The sequence below is a fragment of the Sminthopsis crassicaudata genome, chromosome 4 (genome assembly GCF_048593235.1).
Source record: "Sminthopsis crassicaudata isolate SCR6 chromosome 4, ASM4859323v1, whole genome shotgun sequence".
In the NCBI taxonomy this organism is placed as follows: Eukaryota; Metazoa; Chordata; class Mammalia; order Dasyuromorphia; family Dasyuridae; genus Sminthopsis; species Sminthopsis crassicaudata.
This window is the reverse complement of record NC_133620.1, coordinates 50,085,758-50,098,097: the sequence shown is the minus strand read 5'-3', so window position 1 is coordinate 50,098,097 and position 12,340 is coordinate 50,085,758. Positions and strand designations below refer to the sequence as shown.

Sequence of the window (12,340 nt, the reverse complement as noted above, 5' to 3'; positions counted from 1 at the left end):
CTTTGAAGTAGATAATTTTCCTTTTTCCTCCTTATTTCCTCTCTGCCCAGGCCAGCCTCATCCACTCACACACAATAGCTGAATGTTTTAAAATAACTGAAAGTGAATTATTTTGTATCTCCTTTACCTAACATACTGTCTAGTAGACAATGGGTGATTAATAAATGCTTGTTAAATGACTGAAAAATATCATTATTAAATCAGAAGTCAATGCAATGCTAAATGAAGAGTGCTCTTAACTATATCCTTCTATGTCATCCCATATGTATATGGCTTTGTGGAAGCTCTTTTCCATGCTGGAAATTTCTGCCTACTCTTGAGCTTACAATTGCTTGAAATTGCTGAAAAATTTTTACTAAGTAATATCAGCAAAAAAACTCATTTCAAACATATATAGCCCAAGGATAATGACCTATGGATATTTATTATGGATGGAGGTATTTAGGAGGGACAGAAGATAGTAACAAAATAGCAAGCGAGGAAGAGAAAGATGAATTATTATTTTCAAGTTTCTATCTTCTCTTGATTCTCTGCACCTTGTACTCACAGATGAGTGGACATCATAAATGAAAAGGTTTATCATGAAATTTCAGAGCAAACATATTCCTATCCACACAAATTGAAGCTGTGTCCCACATAGTTCTTCAGAATATCCAATCATTTCAAAATAACTTACCGAAAAGTTAACATATAATGCAGTACTAAGTTCTAGAAAATGTGGTCTCCAACTTGCAAAATTTGCAATGGATTTATTCACTGTTCCTCAGATTAATAGACTAAGATAATAGACAAAAGTTGTTCACAACAAATACATCCCAGTTTTGGACCTTGAATATAAATTGCCAAGGAAAATTTGTGAAAATATTATTTAAAAAAAGAAAAATAAACAAATTTTTCACTTGGGTTAGATTCAAATCAAATCAGATCAATAATTTGCAAGGCCCTAAACCAGCTGCCTTTTTCTCCTCTATCATAGAACACATGCATCTGATAGTGGATTTAGAGAATGATGTCACAGAAATAAACCAGTTGTCTGCTGATTACAACAATTGTAATACTCAGTGGGATATTTTATCTTTTTCTTGATCTATTTTCCAGATCAGTTGTTTTTCTGAGATATTTCACATTTTCTTCTAATTTTTTTTTAGTCGTTGGATTGTTTCATTATTTCTTGATGTCTCATGGAGCCATTAGCCTTTGCTTGGCCGATTCTAATTTTTAAAGAGATCTTTTCTTCAATATTTTCTTGCATTTCTTTTTCCACTTGACCAATTTTGATTTTTAAGAAATTATTTTCAGTATTTTTGTGCCTTTTTTATGATGCTGTTTTCCTTTTTCTTGCATACCTCTTTTCTTTGTCCATTTTTCCTCCACTGCTTTTATTTGATTTTTAAAATCATTTTTGTTGCTCTTTTTAATCTTTCTTTAGCTCTTACAGTAATAGTTACTAGGTTTGTATCCAATCTGTATTTTTTTCCTTGTGTCTTTGCTTGTATATGTTTTCATGTAATTTTCTTCTTCTGAGCTTTTGTCTTGATCTTCCCTGTCACCATAACAGATTTTTGTGAGCAAATGCCTTTAATGTTGTTATTTGCTAATTTTCCCATCCTACTTCATGACTTCAGATTTTATGTTAGAGTTGAGCTTAGCTCACTTTAGGGGGAATAGGAAGGGGAATGACTAATCTGAGCTTCTATCTTTTTTGTCCTTTTACTTTCACAATTTTCTTTCACAACAGTCTAAATAAGTTTGAGTTTTTGGTGCTTTCAAAGGGATGTGGTCCAGGGAGAGATTTATTCACTAATTTCTTGATCTTCAAAGATAGGGGTCCTGCTTCCTCTCTGCTTCTCATCAGTGTCAGAGCTAGAATTCAAACTCAGGTCTCCTGACTCAAAACATATCATTTCTCTACTCCCACAAAGCTATATATCTCTTGGCACTTAGAACAGTGCTAGATTCCTTATCAATGCTCAATAAATATTGCCTGAGTGATGGATTCCTAGTCTTTGCAACTACGCTAGTAATCTGATGATTACTGCCTCAATTTTTTTCAAAGTTCCATAGAATTTACCTGTACCCAACAGCTCCATCATAGACAGAATCATTCAGATAAATGATGGAACCACCAGGGAGTACAAACTGCTGTCCAGCTGGAGCGTTGTAAGACACCAAACCATCTGTTGAGGGAAACAAAGTGTATCACTACCTTGAGGAAAAAGACAGTAATCCATTACTAAGTTCCACAATTTACAAAGTGCTTTTACATTCATTATCTCATTATATTCAATTTAGGCAGGGTGGGCATTATTATTTTTCTGAATCACAAAAAAAGTTAAGATTTCAATTCTGCCACTTATTATTACATTAGACAAGATATTTCCCCTCACTGGACTTTAGTTATCTGTCAAATAAGGGGATGGAACCCTCTCATGTTCTCTAAGGTACTTTTTTCCTCTAAAGTCTATAATCCTGTAACTTGCTTGTTGCCACACAGCTAATCAATGGTATCTGAACCTATACAGTAAACTTTCTACTTTGCTATATAATTTTTTTTTACAGGGATGAATTGAGACTCAAGCAGGTTATCCCTGAGAACTTGATTGAGAATTCAAGGGAATGCACAACATATTTGGAGTGCATAGGAGGACTGATAACTCAAGAGGAGGGGGAATGAAAAATCCCCAGATAAAACAGTTATAGAGTCACATTTAATAAATTCAGAGCCAGGCCATTTCTTGGTGGAGAGTGAAGGGTCAGTACTGAGCTCTGGGAAAAAAAAAAAAAAACCAAAACTCCTCTCATATGAGTCACTGTTTTTTAAGCTTTTGTACGGATGTAAAAATGGTCTATTTGGGGCTACAATGCTTTTACATTCTTTCCTTGATAAAAAGGAGCAACATTTAAAGTGGGAAAAAGCAGGTGGGACCCTGTTGGGCAAATTTTTCTGGGGCCCATAGTCAAGTAAAAATAAAAGTTTCTCTCACCTAATGCCCATATCTTCCCTCATAAACAGACTTCCCTCCCAGCCTCTATTGAAAGCATTTCAGGATGAGTGGCGGGAACTCAGAGCCAATTTCCTTTCTCACCCATAATCTGAGCCAGAAATTTGCTTTTATGATGTTCCAAGACTATGATTCAGGGGTAAAATGTCAGCTTTTTTTTTCTTTTTTTGGTGATCCCTGCAGGCTAACATACAATCAAGGTAAGTGCCAGAGAGAGTACAGTTAAGGACCCTGGGCCTTGTGAACTATAGGAAAGTTGGGTCATTTTGATTAATAGGAGGAGTTACAGCTTAGGGGTTAGGCTTGTGTGTTAGTCAGACAGTCCTGCTCTTACTCTGGGAAAATCTGAATCTTTACAGTCTTTTCCTACCTCATTCAGGATTTTTGAATCATTATAGTGACCAGCTTCCTAAGATTGCCCATCATGGAAAGGATGCTATCTGATACTTGAATATTAAGTAACAACTTCCAAATCTATGTGATCTTTCATTATGCTGTGTATTGAATATCCTTCTCTATACATATTGTTTTCTCCAATAGAATGGAAGGTCCTTGAGGGTAGGAACTATTTCATTTTTATCTTAGTGTCTCCAGGATCAGGAAATTAGTAGGCACAATATAAATGCTTAACTGAGACAGCATATATAAAGCACTTTGCAAATCTTAAGGCACAATCTACATAGCAGCTATTGATTGATCAGTAACTAGATGGTATATAGTGCTATACTTGTAATCAGAAAGACCTGAGTTAAAATCATGCCTTAGTAACTTATTAGCAAGTAGCTTAAGTTCTCTCAATTTCAGTTGCCCCATCTATAAAATAGGGATAATAATTGACCCACTTTTTAGGATTATAACAGGGTTCACATGAAACACAATATGAAAATACTTTTCAAAACTTCAAAACTCAGTGGTTTGAAGTCAGAAAGATCAGTAATCTGCTAATTATTATTGATTGGTAAGCTCTTCCCTTGAGTTCCATGAAAATTATTGGGTAATACTAACTTTCATACTTGTAAGCTATGCAAAGAGTTTAGGGGTCAGACCTGTCTCTAGAACTGTGGCGTCTATGCTTTGGCAGCTATTTGGGATAACCTCTGAAAATAAAACCCTTATATTTTACCCAAATTATAAAAAGTCCTACAGGAAAGAAGAATGTTGAATGACTACTTCAAGATGAAGGTGGAAGGTGAATTCCACCTCTTATCTCTTGGTAAGAGGTATAGTGACATTCCAAGGAGGCTTCCCAGCCTTTCCATCACCCAACCCCTCCCTCCTCTCCATCCCAACACCAACCGTTCCCAAGATCTACCTAGCCAGACGCAACCATAGAGCTCCACCCTCATGCAGACATTCATGGAATGGTCGGTGACTGGAATGAAACGGACAAATCTGGCTACAATGGGTGGTTCCAGGTCCTTTAGGACAATGTCATAGGGGTTACTATTTCCTTCCAGCACCTGAGGAAACAGAAGAGGAATGGTAGAGAGGGGATGGAACCTTTCAAAGCTGCGTTCAACTGGAGCATTCGTTTTCATTTCATTGGGTTACAGTGACTACCAACAAGTTTTTTGTCCCAGATTTTTCCCTCCTCAGAGAAATTTTTCCAAGTTATCAGAAGTCTCTTCCCCCCAACTGAGGTGTTTCATCCCTACTTGGGACACCATTTTCTATACCTGTTTTCCATGCCTGTTTCTCCAAGAGATCCAACGTGTGCCATCTCTGCTATAATTTATCTTGTACATAGGAGCAAACTCATTACCATGACCCCCTGCATGACGCCCCTGGGTCCCCACGAGGGTAATAAAATGAAGGTTCCTTAGGTCGATCTGTAGGAACTCCTTTAGATCATCCGGTTCCACTGGTATCTCTGGGCACCAGGCTCCATCCCCTTCTTCAGAGTCCAGCCTAGGGCAATGGGAAGAAGAATAGAATGGGAAAAGAGTGGGCAACTGTTGAACCACATGGCTGCTAATATCAACCACAGTGGAAAGCTACCCAGTCCCTGGGGCAGAGCATGGTCTGGAATACCAACATGGAACCCACAGGAGGAGCCTGTAGTCTCACCACCACTACATATTTGCATATGGCTTGTTCCCTTCCCCCAGAGCACCCCACTGCCCAGACACAGTCCAAACCAGGGAACCAGGGACACAGATCACATGCAGCTCTTGTTTCCCATCCTAATTTAAAGCCCCAGAAGGAAATAAGATCTTTTCCCTTATGGCCACCTTTCCATCCCTGCTCCATCTCCACCCTCTACTGGGTCCCTTCAGATATTGCCCTCCCAGCTTGAGCTTAATGAGGCTGGGCTAGTCATGCTCCAATGCCAAGTCAAGTGTTCTTTACAGTGGGTGTGGTATGGTGGGCTTGGCAGTCTGGCAAAGATCCACTGGCCCACATACTCTAGGGAAGTACTAAAGAATGTTGGTTTCATTTTATTTTCTTCAGTCAGGGCCAGCTCTCAGCAAAATTGTGAAATAATGTGGAAGTTAGCCTTCCATCTGCCAACTTTTATCCTCAGCCTCTCTATTTAGGGCCCTTCCTACCCCTAATCATTCCCTTTCCCCTTCTTCCAGGATCTAATATCCTTATATTCTACCCTTACTACCCTATAAAAGTTTCCCTTCATACTTTCATTCATTCATTATGAATAATAATTGAGAATTTTACTTCTTGGGTATAAGAGAGGGCTGCATTTTAAGAAGGATAAAAGCCTTAAGCTAGGTTTATGAGCATTTTTTAAACGATATTTCCTATTTTTAAAACATTTCAATATTATTGGTTTTCTTTCTGATCCTTTGGATTTTATTTCATCCATTTATAACCATTAGTTTGAGAGAAGGGATTTTCGAGATTTCACTTGACAATCAAAGAAGTCGATGATACAAAAAAGTTAAGAACCTTTGACTTAGACTAAAAAAGATGATTCTCTAATATGCTCGGATTCAGGCATTATTCAGCAGGTACAAGAGGTTCTCATCCGGGTATTTCCTAGGGTTCCTGAAATTCCACCATTAAGGCAGTCACTAAAATGCATAGGAGGAAAACTCACTGCCTCTCTCTGTGGGGTACGATGAGCTTGTCAAAATTCTTTGTGAATTAGTCTTATAATATGGTTTTGCATTCCATCCTAAGTGAGGATTTTGTCAGTTTATTGGGAAGGAATCTGCAGTTAAATGTTAAAGGGGTTAAGGATGGGGTGAGTGTTGTGTCATATAACCACCCATTCATTAGGAGATGCCAGGAGCAGAATTCAGATCTCCAGATGTCTGCCTGCCTGTCTGTATAAACAACAGTCCTGCCTGCCCAGCCTGGCTGTTTCCCATCACAGAAGCTCTGTGGGCTCCCTCTGGGCCCCCGGAGCTCATGTGAGCATGATAGATGGAAGACAAACAAAATAGTTCTCCGGGAACTCATGTGCTGTGACAAGTGGGGATGCTGAGCAGCACCCCTTTGGGTCCTCAGCAGGATCCAGCCCGCAGTGCTGAACCTCCCATCTGCTTCCTGACACCAGATACAGTAGAGCAGGGCCACCAACTGCCCTTCCCCCATCATCACATCTGGGGAATATCTGCAAGGACCCCAGGGACTTTTCCCCGCTTGGGTAATTGTCCTCACCTTCCATATTTGGCAGCTGTGGATTCTGACCACTGGCTGGAAGCTGTGATGTCCTCATCTGGAATGTGGCCTCCTGATGCTCCCAAAGGATAACGGCATACGGCTGGATAGGGAGGAACCAAACAGAAGAGGCAGGGAATGAGGGAGGCTTTTGTTCTTCAGCTCAAGAGGAGCATCACCATGGTAACAGGGAAAAGATGGGCCCCGTTATATTTACATCTATCCACAGGGTAGGTCTAGTTGGGGATGTGTCTTCTAGCTTATTACTTCTCTTTCACCAAGGTCCAGAGCCATAAGCAGGACAGGATGCATCACCTTTGCCCAAGGTTCCCAGTCAGTGGGGTGGGGCAAGTTTCCTCTATGGGGAGAGCTCCCCCTTGCCTTGCTTTATGGTTCTCCACCACCAAGCTTCACCTTTCTTAGGCATTACTTCTCCTAGCCACTACCCTGAGGGATTTCTTGCCAGGCTACCCTGCTCCTCGTCCCAACTCTTCCCCTCTGAGCCTCAAACACCTAGGACAGCAAGACTAGACTCTTCTCCCACCATGCCTGTATACAAGGTGTCAGATTAGCCTTGGGGCTACCAATCCTCCCTGATGTTCCCTCCCCTGCTGTCAGCTGGTCCTCTATCCCATTGCTACCACCACTATTCCAAGTGTCATCATTCTTAGCAACATTCCTCTTTCAGTTCCATCTTGGATCAAGAGCTCTAGAAACTCTTTGGTTCGTTCAGGTAAGAAAATGCAACATTCTCTTCCATCCATTACAGAGATGTCATGGAAAGTGATAAGAGTGTTGCTCTTGAATCTGCCAATAAGCATTGATTAATCAAACTGCTGTGTGCCAAGCACTGTGTGAAACTCTGAAATACAAGGACAGGAAAAGATGTTCTCTACTCTTGAGGAGCTTAGCAATACAGCTGCTGAAAAGAAAATTTTCTGGGTTTCAACATTAGATTTTTCAAAAAATATGAATGAGAACAAAATTTTGTCCATTCTTCCCTGTCTCCTTTGCCAAGTCTGAAGCCAAAGTGCCAGTTCAAAACCAACCTAAGAGGTGACTCAGGATGAATCATAAACTGCTTTATTTCATTCTTTTCCAAGTTATTGGAGAGGCAGTGTGGTAAATATACAGGAATGAAAATCAGGTCAATTCCTGTCTCTGCCACTTATTAGCTCTGTAATCATAAAACCCTCTTAACTTCCCTTAACAACAGAATAGGGACAATAATACTCCAGCTACTTAATGACACAATGCACCTAGGGGAGATAGTTGTTAGAGCATCAGACCTGGAGTCAAGAGAGCAAAGTTCAAATCCTATCTCAAATTCTTACCAGCTATGTGACGGGCAAATCACTTAACCTCACTAGAACTGCTTCCTCATCTGTAAAATGGGAATAATAATAGTACTTGCCTCATATGGTTGTTGTGAGGCTCCAATGAGATAAGAATTATAAAGCACTTACCATAGTACCTGATACATAGAAATTACTCTATAAATGTTAGCTATAAAGCTGTAAAGTAGTGAGGATACAAGACATGAACAATTTCTGTTCTTGAAGAGCTGAAAATCTAGCCAGGCATGGTCTCCAATCTCTAAGATCAATTCAGACATACAACACTCCCATATAAATTCCCATGAAGAGTTTATACTCATGTTCCCCTAATAGATTCCAGGTTGCCGAGTGTAGATTCAGAGGGGAAAAGGTCATCTTGGGGGAGGATGCTGCTCAAAATCCATCAGAAGAAAACCCAGAGAGGGCTCTAGAAGTTCCTGACACCCAGCATCAGAATTTGGATATACATGTGGTAGTAAAGCCAGTTTAATTTTTTTTTAAAGTAGCATGGTGAATAGAGAAAAAGCAATGGAATTAAAATTGAATTTCAAATTCAAATCTCAATTTCAACACACACACACACACACACACACACACACACACACACACACACACACACACACAGTAACTATAGCATCTCAGATAAGTCAAGAAACTTCAGTGGCTCCCTATTGCTTCTAAGATCAGAAAACAAACTCTCCTGCTTGGGCAGTTAAAATCTTTTCCAGTTTGATTTCAACTTCCCTTTCTAGTATTATTGCACATTAATTGCTCCCCTTCACGTACTCTTTGCTCCAGCCAAATTGAATTTCTGATTGTTCCTCTCACATTTCATGTCCCATCTCCTTTCCATCCTTCTATCCTTGCACAGGTTGTATAAACACTTCAAATGAGCTCTTAGTTTCCTCCAGCTACATAGAATCCCAAGTTTCCTCAAAAGTTTGCTCCAAGTCCTTCCTCTTCCATGAGGATTGTCCTGGTCCTGGTCTCTTTCTGAAATAATCTTATATTCATTTTAAATATATATTTTATATATACTGACAGCACATGTATATATGATGTTTCCCTCAGTAGAATGTAATGCCTGTGAGGACTGGGATGGGTTCATTTCTGTCTTTGTATCTCCCTCAGCATAGGTGCTTAGTAAATGTTTGCTGATTGACTGATAAAAACACAAACTATAACTATCATTGAAAGGATGAGGATACCTCAGGATATTTACAAGATTCCCAAGGGGGAAGTAGACCAAATAGCCTAAGGCCCAAATGGAAACTGGCTCATTCTGTGGAGTATCTGCAGTATCTGAACACATTTTTCCCACAATATCTCCTCACAAAAATACTTTTGCCTAAGGTCTAGCATAGAGTAGGTGCAATTAACATTTAATGTTAATCACCTGCTATGTGCCAGGCAAAAGATAGTCCCAAAACAAGTGGTCAGATTTTCACTCCTTATCTCAGCCTAACAAAGAAAAACACTACAGAATAAAATTCTTTATAGTTTGTGAGTGTGTGTTTTCAGGAAGAAATGCCATCAAAGTCTTCATCTTTTGGGTGAAAGATGTCCCCCAACCATTTGCCAATGCTGACTTAATATGTCTTCCTCAGGACTGCCTCAGAAAGATGTACCCTGCCTTTGAATTTCTAAAAGAACGGCCACTATTGGACAGAGGTCCCTCTCAATCTGTTCCTGTTGAGGGGGAGCTAAAAGGAAATGGAAAACTGTCTTGGATTGGATAGTAGGCCAAGGGCAGTGGCAGCTGTGGGTGACAGCTGGTTTTGAGACTATCCAGGGGTGCTGGGGAAATGACTCCTACCTCATTAGAACTGATTGTTAAAATTTTCAGTGCAAATTTTTACATCTCAGAAAGTGCAAATGCTACAAATCAAGGCTTGATTTATTGTTTTCTTGATTTCTAGACTTGAGAAAATGATGGAGAAAATATTGATAATGCAAATTAGTATGTCCTGTATACATTTTTCCAGTTTTAACCAGTTGTTAAACAGCAAGCACAGTTCTGAAATTATCTGAGCCTCCCATTCTTCCCTTCAACAAAAAGGCAAAATTCCCAAATTCCAGTCTGGGACAGTCTGGAACACTGGCTTTGGTATCAGAAAACCTGGGTACATGTTAGTGTGATTTTAGTCAAGTCATTTAACCTGTGCCTCAGTTTCCTAATCTGTAAAAATTGAATTCTCTGGCTTCTAAAATCCCTTCTGATCTTACACTAATGGCATGACCTTATATAACTATTGTTGAAAGCCATGTTGTGCTTGTATTAAATGGCTTCTTCAAGAAGAAGCTTCCAATTTCCATCATCAGGGGGCAGCAAAAAAAAAAACTCTCTTGAGAAGAAAATGGTTTGGTACCTTTAGCAATCAATGCCTAAAGAATTTACTCCACTTGACAATAAAAAAAAATTATACATTGATCTCTCCTCTTTGAAGACCTTGGAACTTACAAGGGATGGAAGCTGAATCATAGAAGGTAGAGGGGGAAAGGATCATAGAGATCATCAAGATTAACTCCAATATTTTATGTTGATAATACGGTACAATGGAGAGTGGACTGAATTTAAACCTTTCTGAGACCACTCTATTTTGTTATAAGATTGCAGATTTAGAGCTAAAGAGGATCTTAGAAACCATCTATTCTAATGTACTCATTTTCCAATAGAAAAAAATTGAGATTAAATAATGTGCTAAAATTCATGTTGGTAGGAAACATCAAAGACAAGACTTGAATTTGGGACTGCAGGTTCTAGTCAGTATTCCATCCCGTGCCACACTGTGATTGCTACAATGATCCCTTCCACATTGCAGCTTTCCCCCTGGTCGTTTTGATATGTAGTAGGTTGGCATAAGAAATTAAATGGGAATTTGGGGGGGAGTTTTGCCAAAACCACAGATGACATGTGAAGGCCAACAGATGACACAGAAAAAGTTTAGGAAGTCAGAAATGAATTAAATATATGCAGAGTGTTATGTAATATCAACATATTTTATTTTTAATACTATAAACACACCATATAAGAAAAAGAAAAAATTCAGACTTCTTCAGACAAAAGGAGGACTAAAAATTTTTAAGGGGATTTATTTATTTAGTCATGGAAGTGCTGCACCCTCTAACCTTGCAAAATGGAAAGGATAACTATTTTGCAGTCTTGCCTCAACCAAAGGAAGCGATTGTTGAGTCACTTAATCACATGCAACAAAAGCGTATTCTGTGAGGCTGAACTTCCTGAAAGGAAGACACTTTTCCAGAATGACAAAAAGTTACTGACTTTTACAATTGTACTAGGATGTTGAGATGAATGTGGTTTGCCACTGCTTCTTGTGACCAACAGTTTGCTTTCCAATTTTGAAGCCTAGTTCAACTGCAAAAGGCCAGAGAGCACTTATTCATTATTCACAAATTTCTATAATTTAGTTTCATCTTCCTCATCCATACAATGAGGGATTTGGACTAGATGACCCTTAAAGTCCAAATCCAGCCTCAGACACTGGTCACATGATTGAGCAAGTCACTTAATCCTGTTTGCCTCAGTTTCCTCATTTGTCAAATGAGCTGGAAAAGAAAAAAAGCAAACTACTCCAGGATCTCTGCCAAGAAAACCCCAAATGGTATAAAGAGTTGGACATGATTGAAAAATGACTGGGTTATTTCCCTGGGTTATTCTGAGAGTCAAATGAGATATTTACAAAAGTGCTTTCCAACTTTAAATAAATGCTAGCTTAATATTTGATTATTAGCATCATCATCATGTCTCTTATGATGCAAAACTATATTATATCACATCTACTGGAAATTTTGATATGAAATATCTCCCCTCAATGGTCCTCAATGGACCATTCAGACCATAAAATGCAGGATTTTGCTTCTTGTAGAGAGGATCCCAAATTGTCTAAAGCCTTGAAATGAATATAGAGGAGCATGACCAGGACAGAAACTGACTGAAGAATTCAAGCCACTGATGAACTATTAATATGAATTATCTAACCAAAAGAGATGATGTTTTATGGAGAAATTGTGTTATTATTTCAGAAGGCAGTTGTTACATTATTAGTCACAGGACAAGCACACATTTGGGTCTAAAAACACCTGAGAGATGCTATTTCTGTGGCTTGGAGTCCATTCCCATATTCCATGGCCATGTGTATCGTAGAAAGACTCAGGGTCTAAAGTTATGGTGTATGAATCTAAAGCTTAGCTCTGCTACCAACTTACCATATAATCTTGAGCAAATTCATTGTCTTTTCCAACTTATTTTCCCCATTTGTTAAGTCAAGAGAGTAAACTAAATGATCTCCAAGGTCCTTTCTGCTTCTAAATCATATAATAATAATAATAATACTGTAAAGGCAGGCCACACATTCCAGC

The 12,340-nt window shown here is 39.0% G+C and overlaps 1 protein-coding gene across 1 annotated transcript in view; it reads right to left on the bottom strand.

Moving 5' to 3' along the window:
- DDR2 (discoidin domain receptor tyrosine kinase 2) overlaps positions 1 to 12,340 on the bottom strand; it is a 213,320-nt gene that overhangs the window by 38,765 nt on the left and 162,215 nt on the right. The window contains exons 4-7 of the mRNA XM_074264657.1: positions 6,624 to 6,726; positions 4,679 to 4,910; positions 4,315 to 4,462; positions 2,072 to 2,177 (exon numbers count right to left, since the gene is read on the bottom strand). Coding sequence (XP_074120758.1) covers positions 2,072 to 2,177; positions 4,315 to 4,462; positions 4,679 to 4,910; positions 6,624 to 6,726 — 589 coding nt within the window. The remainder of the gene's footprint in view (positions 1 to 2,071; positions 2,178 to 4,314; positions 4,463 to 4,678; positions 4,911 to 6,623; positions 6,727 to 12,340) is intronic.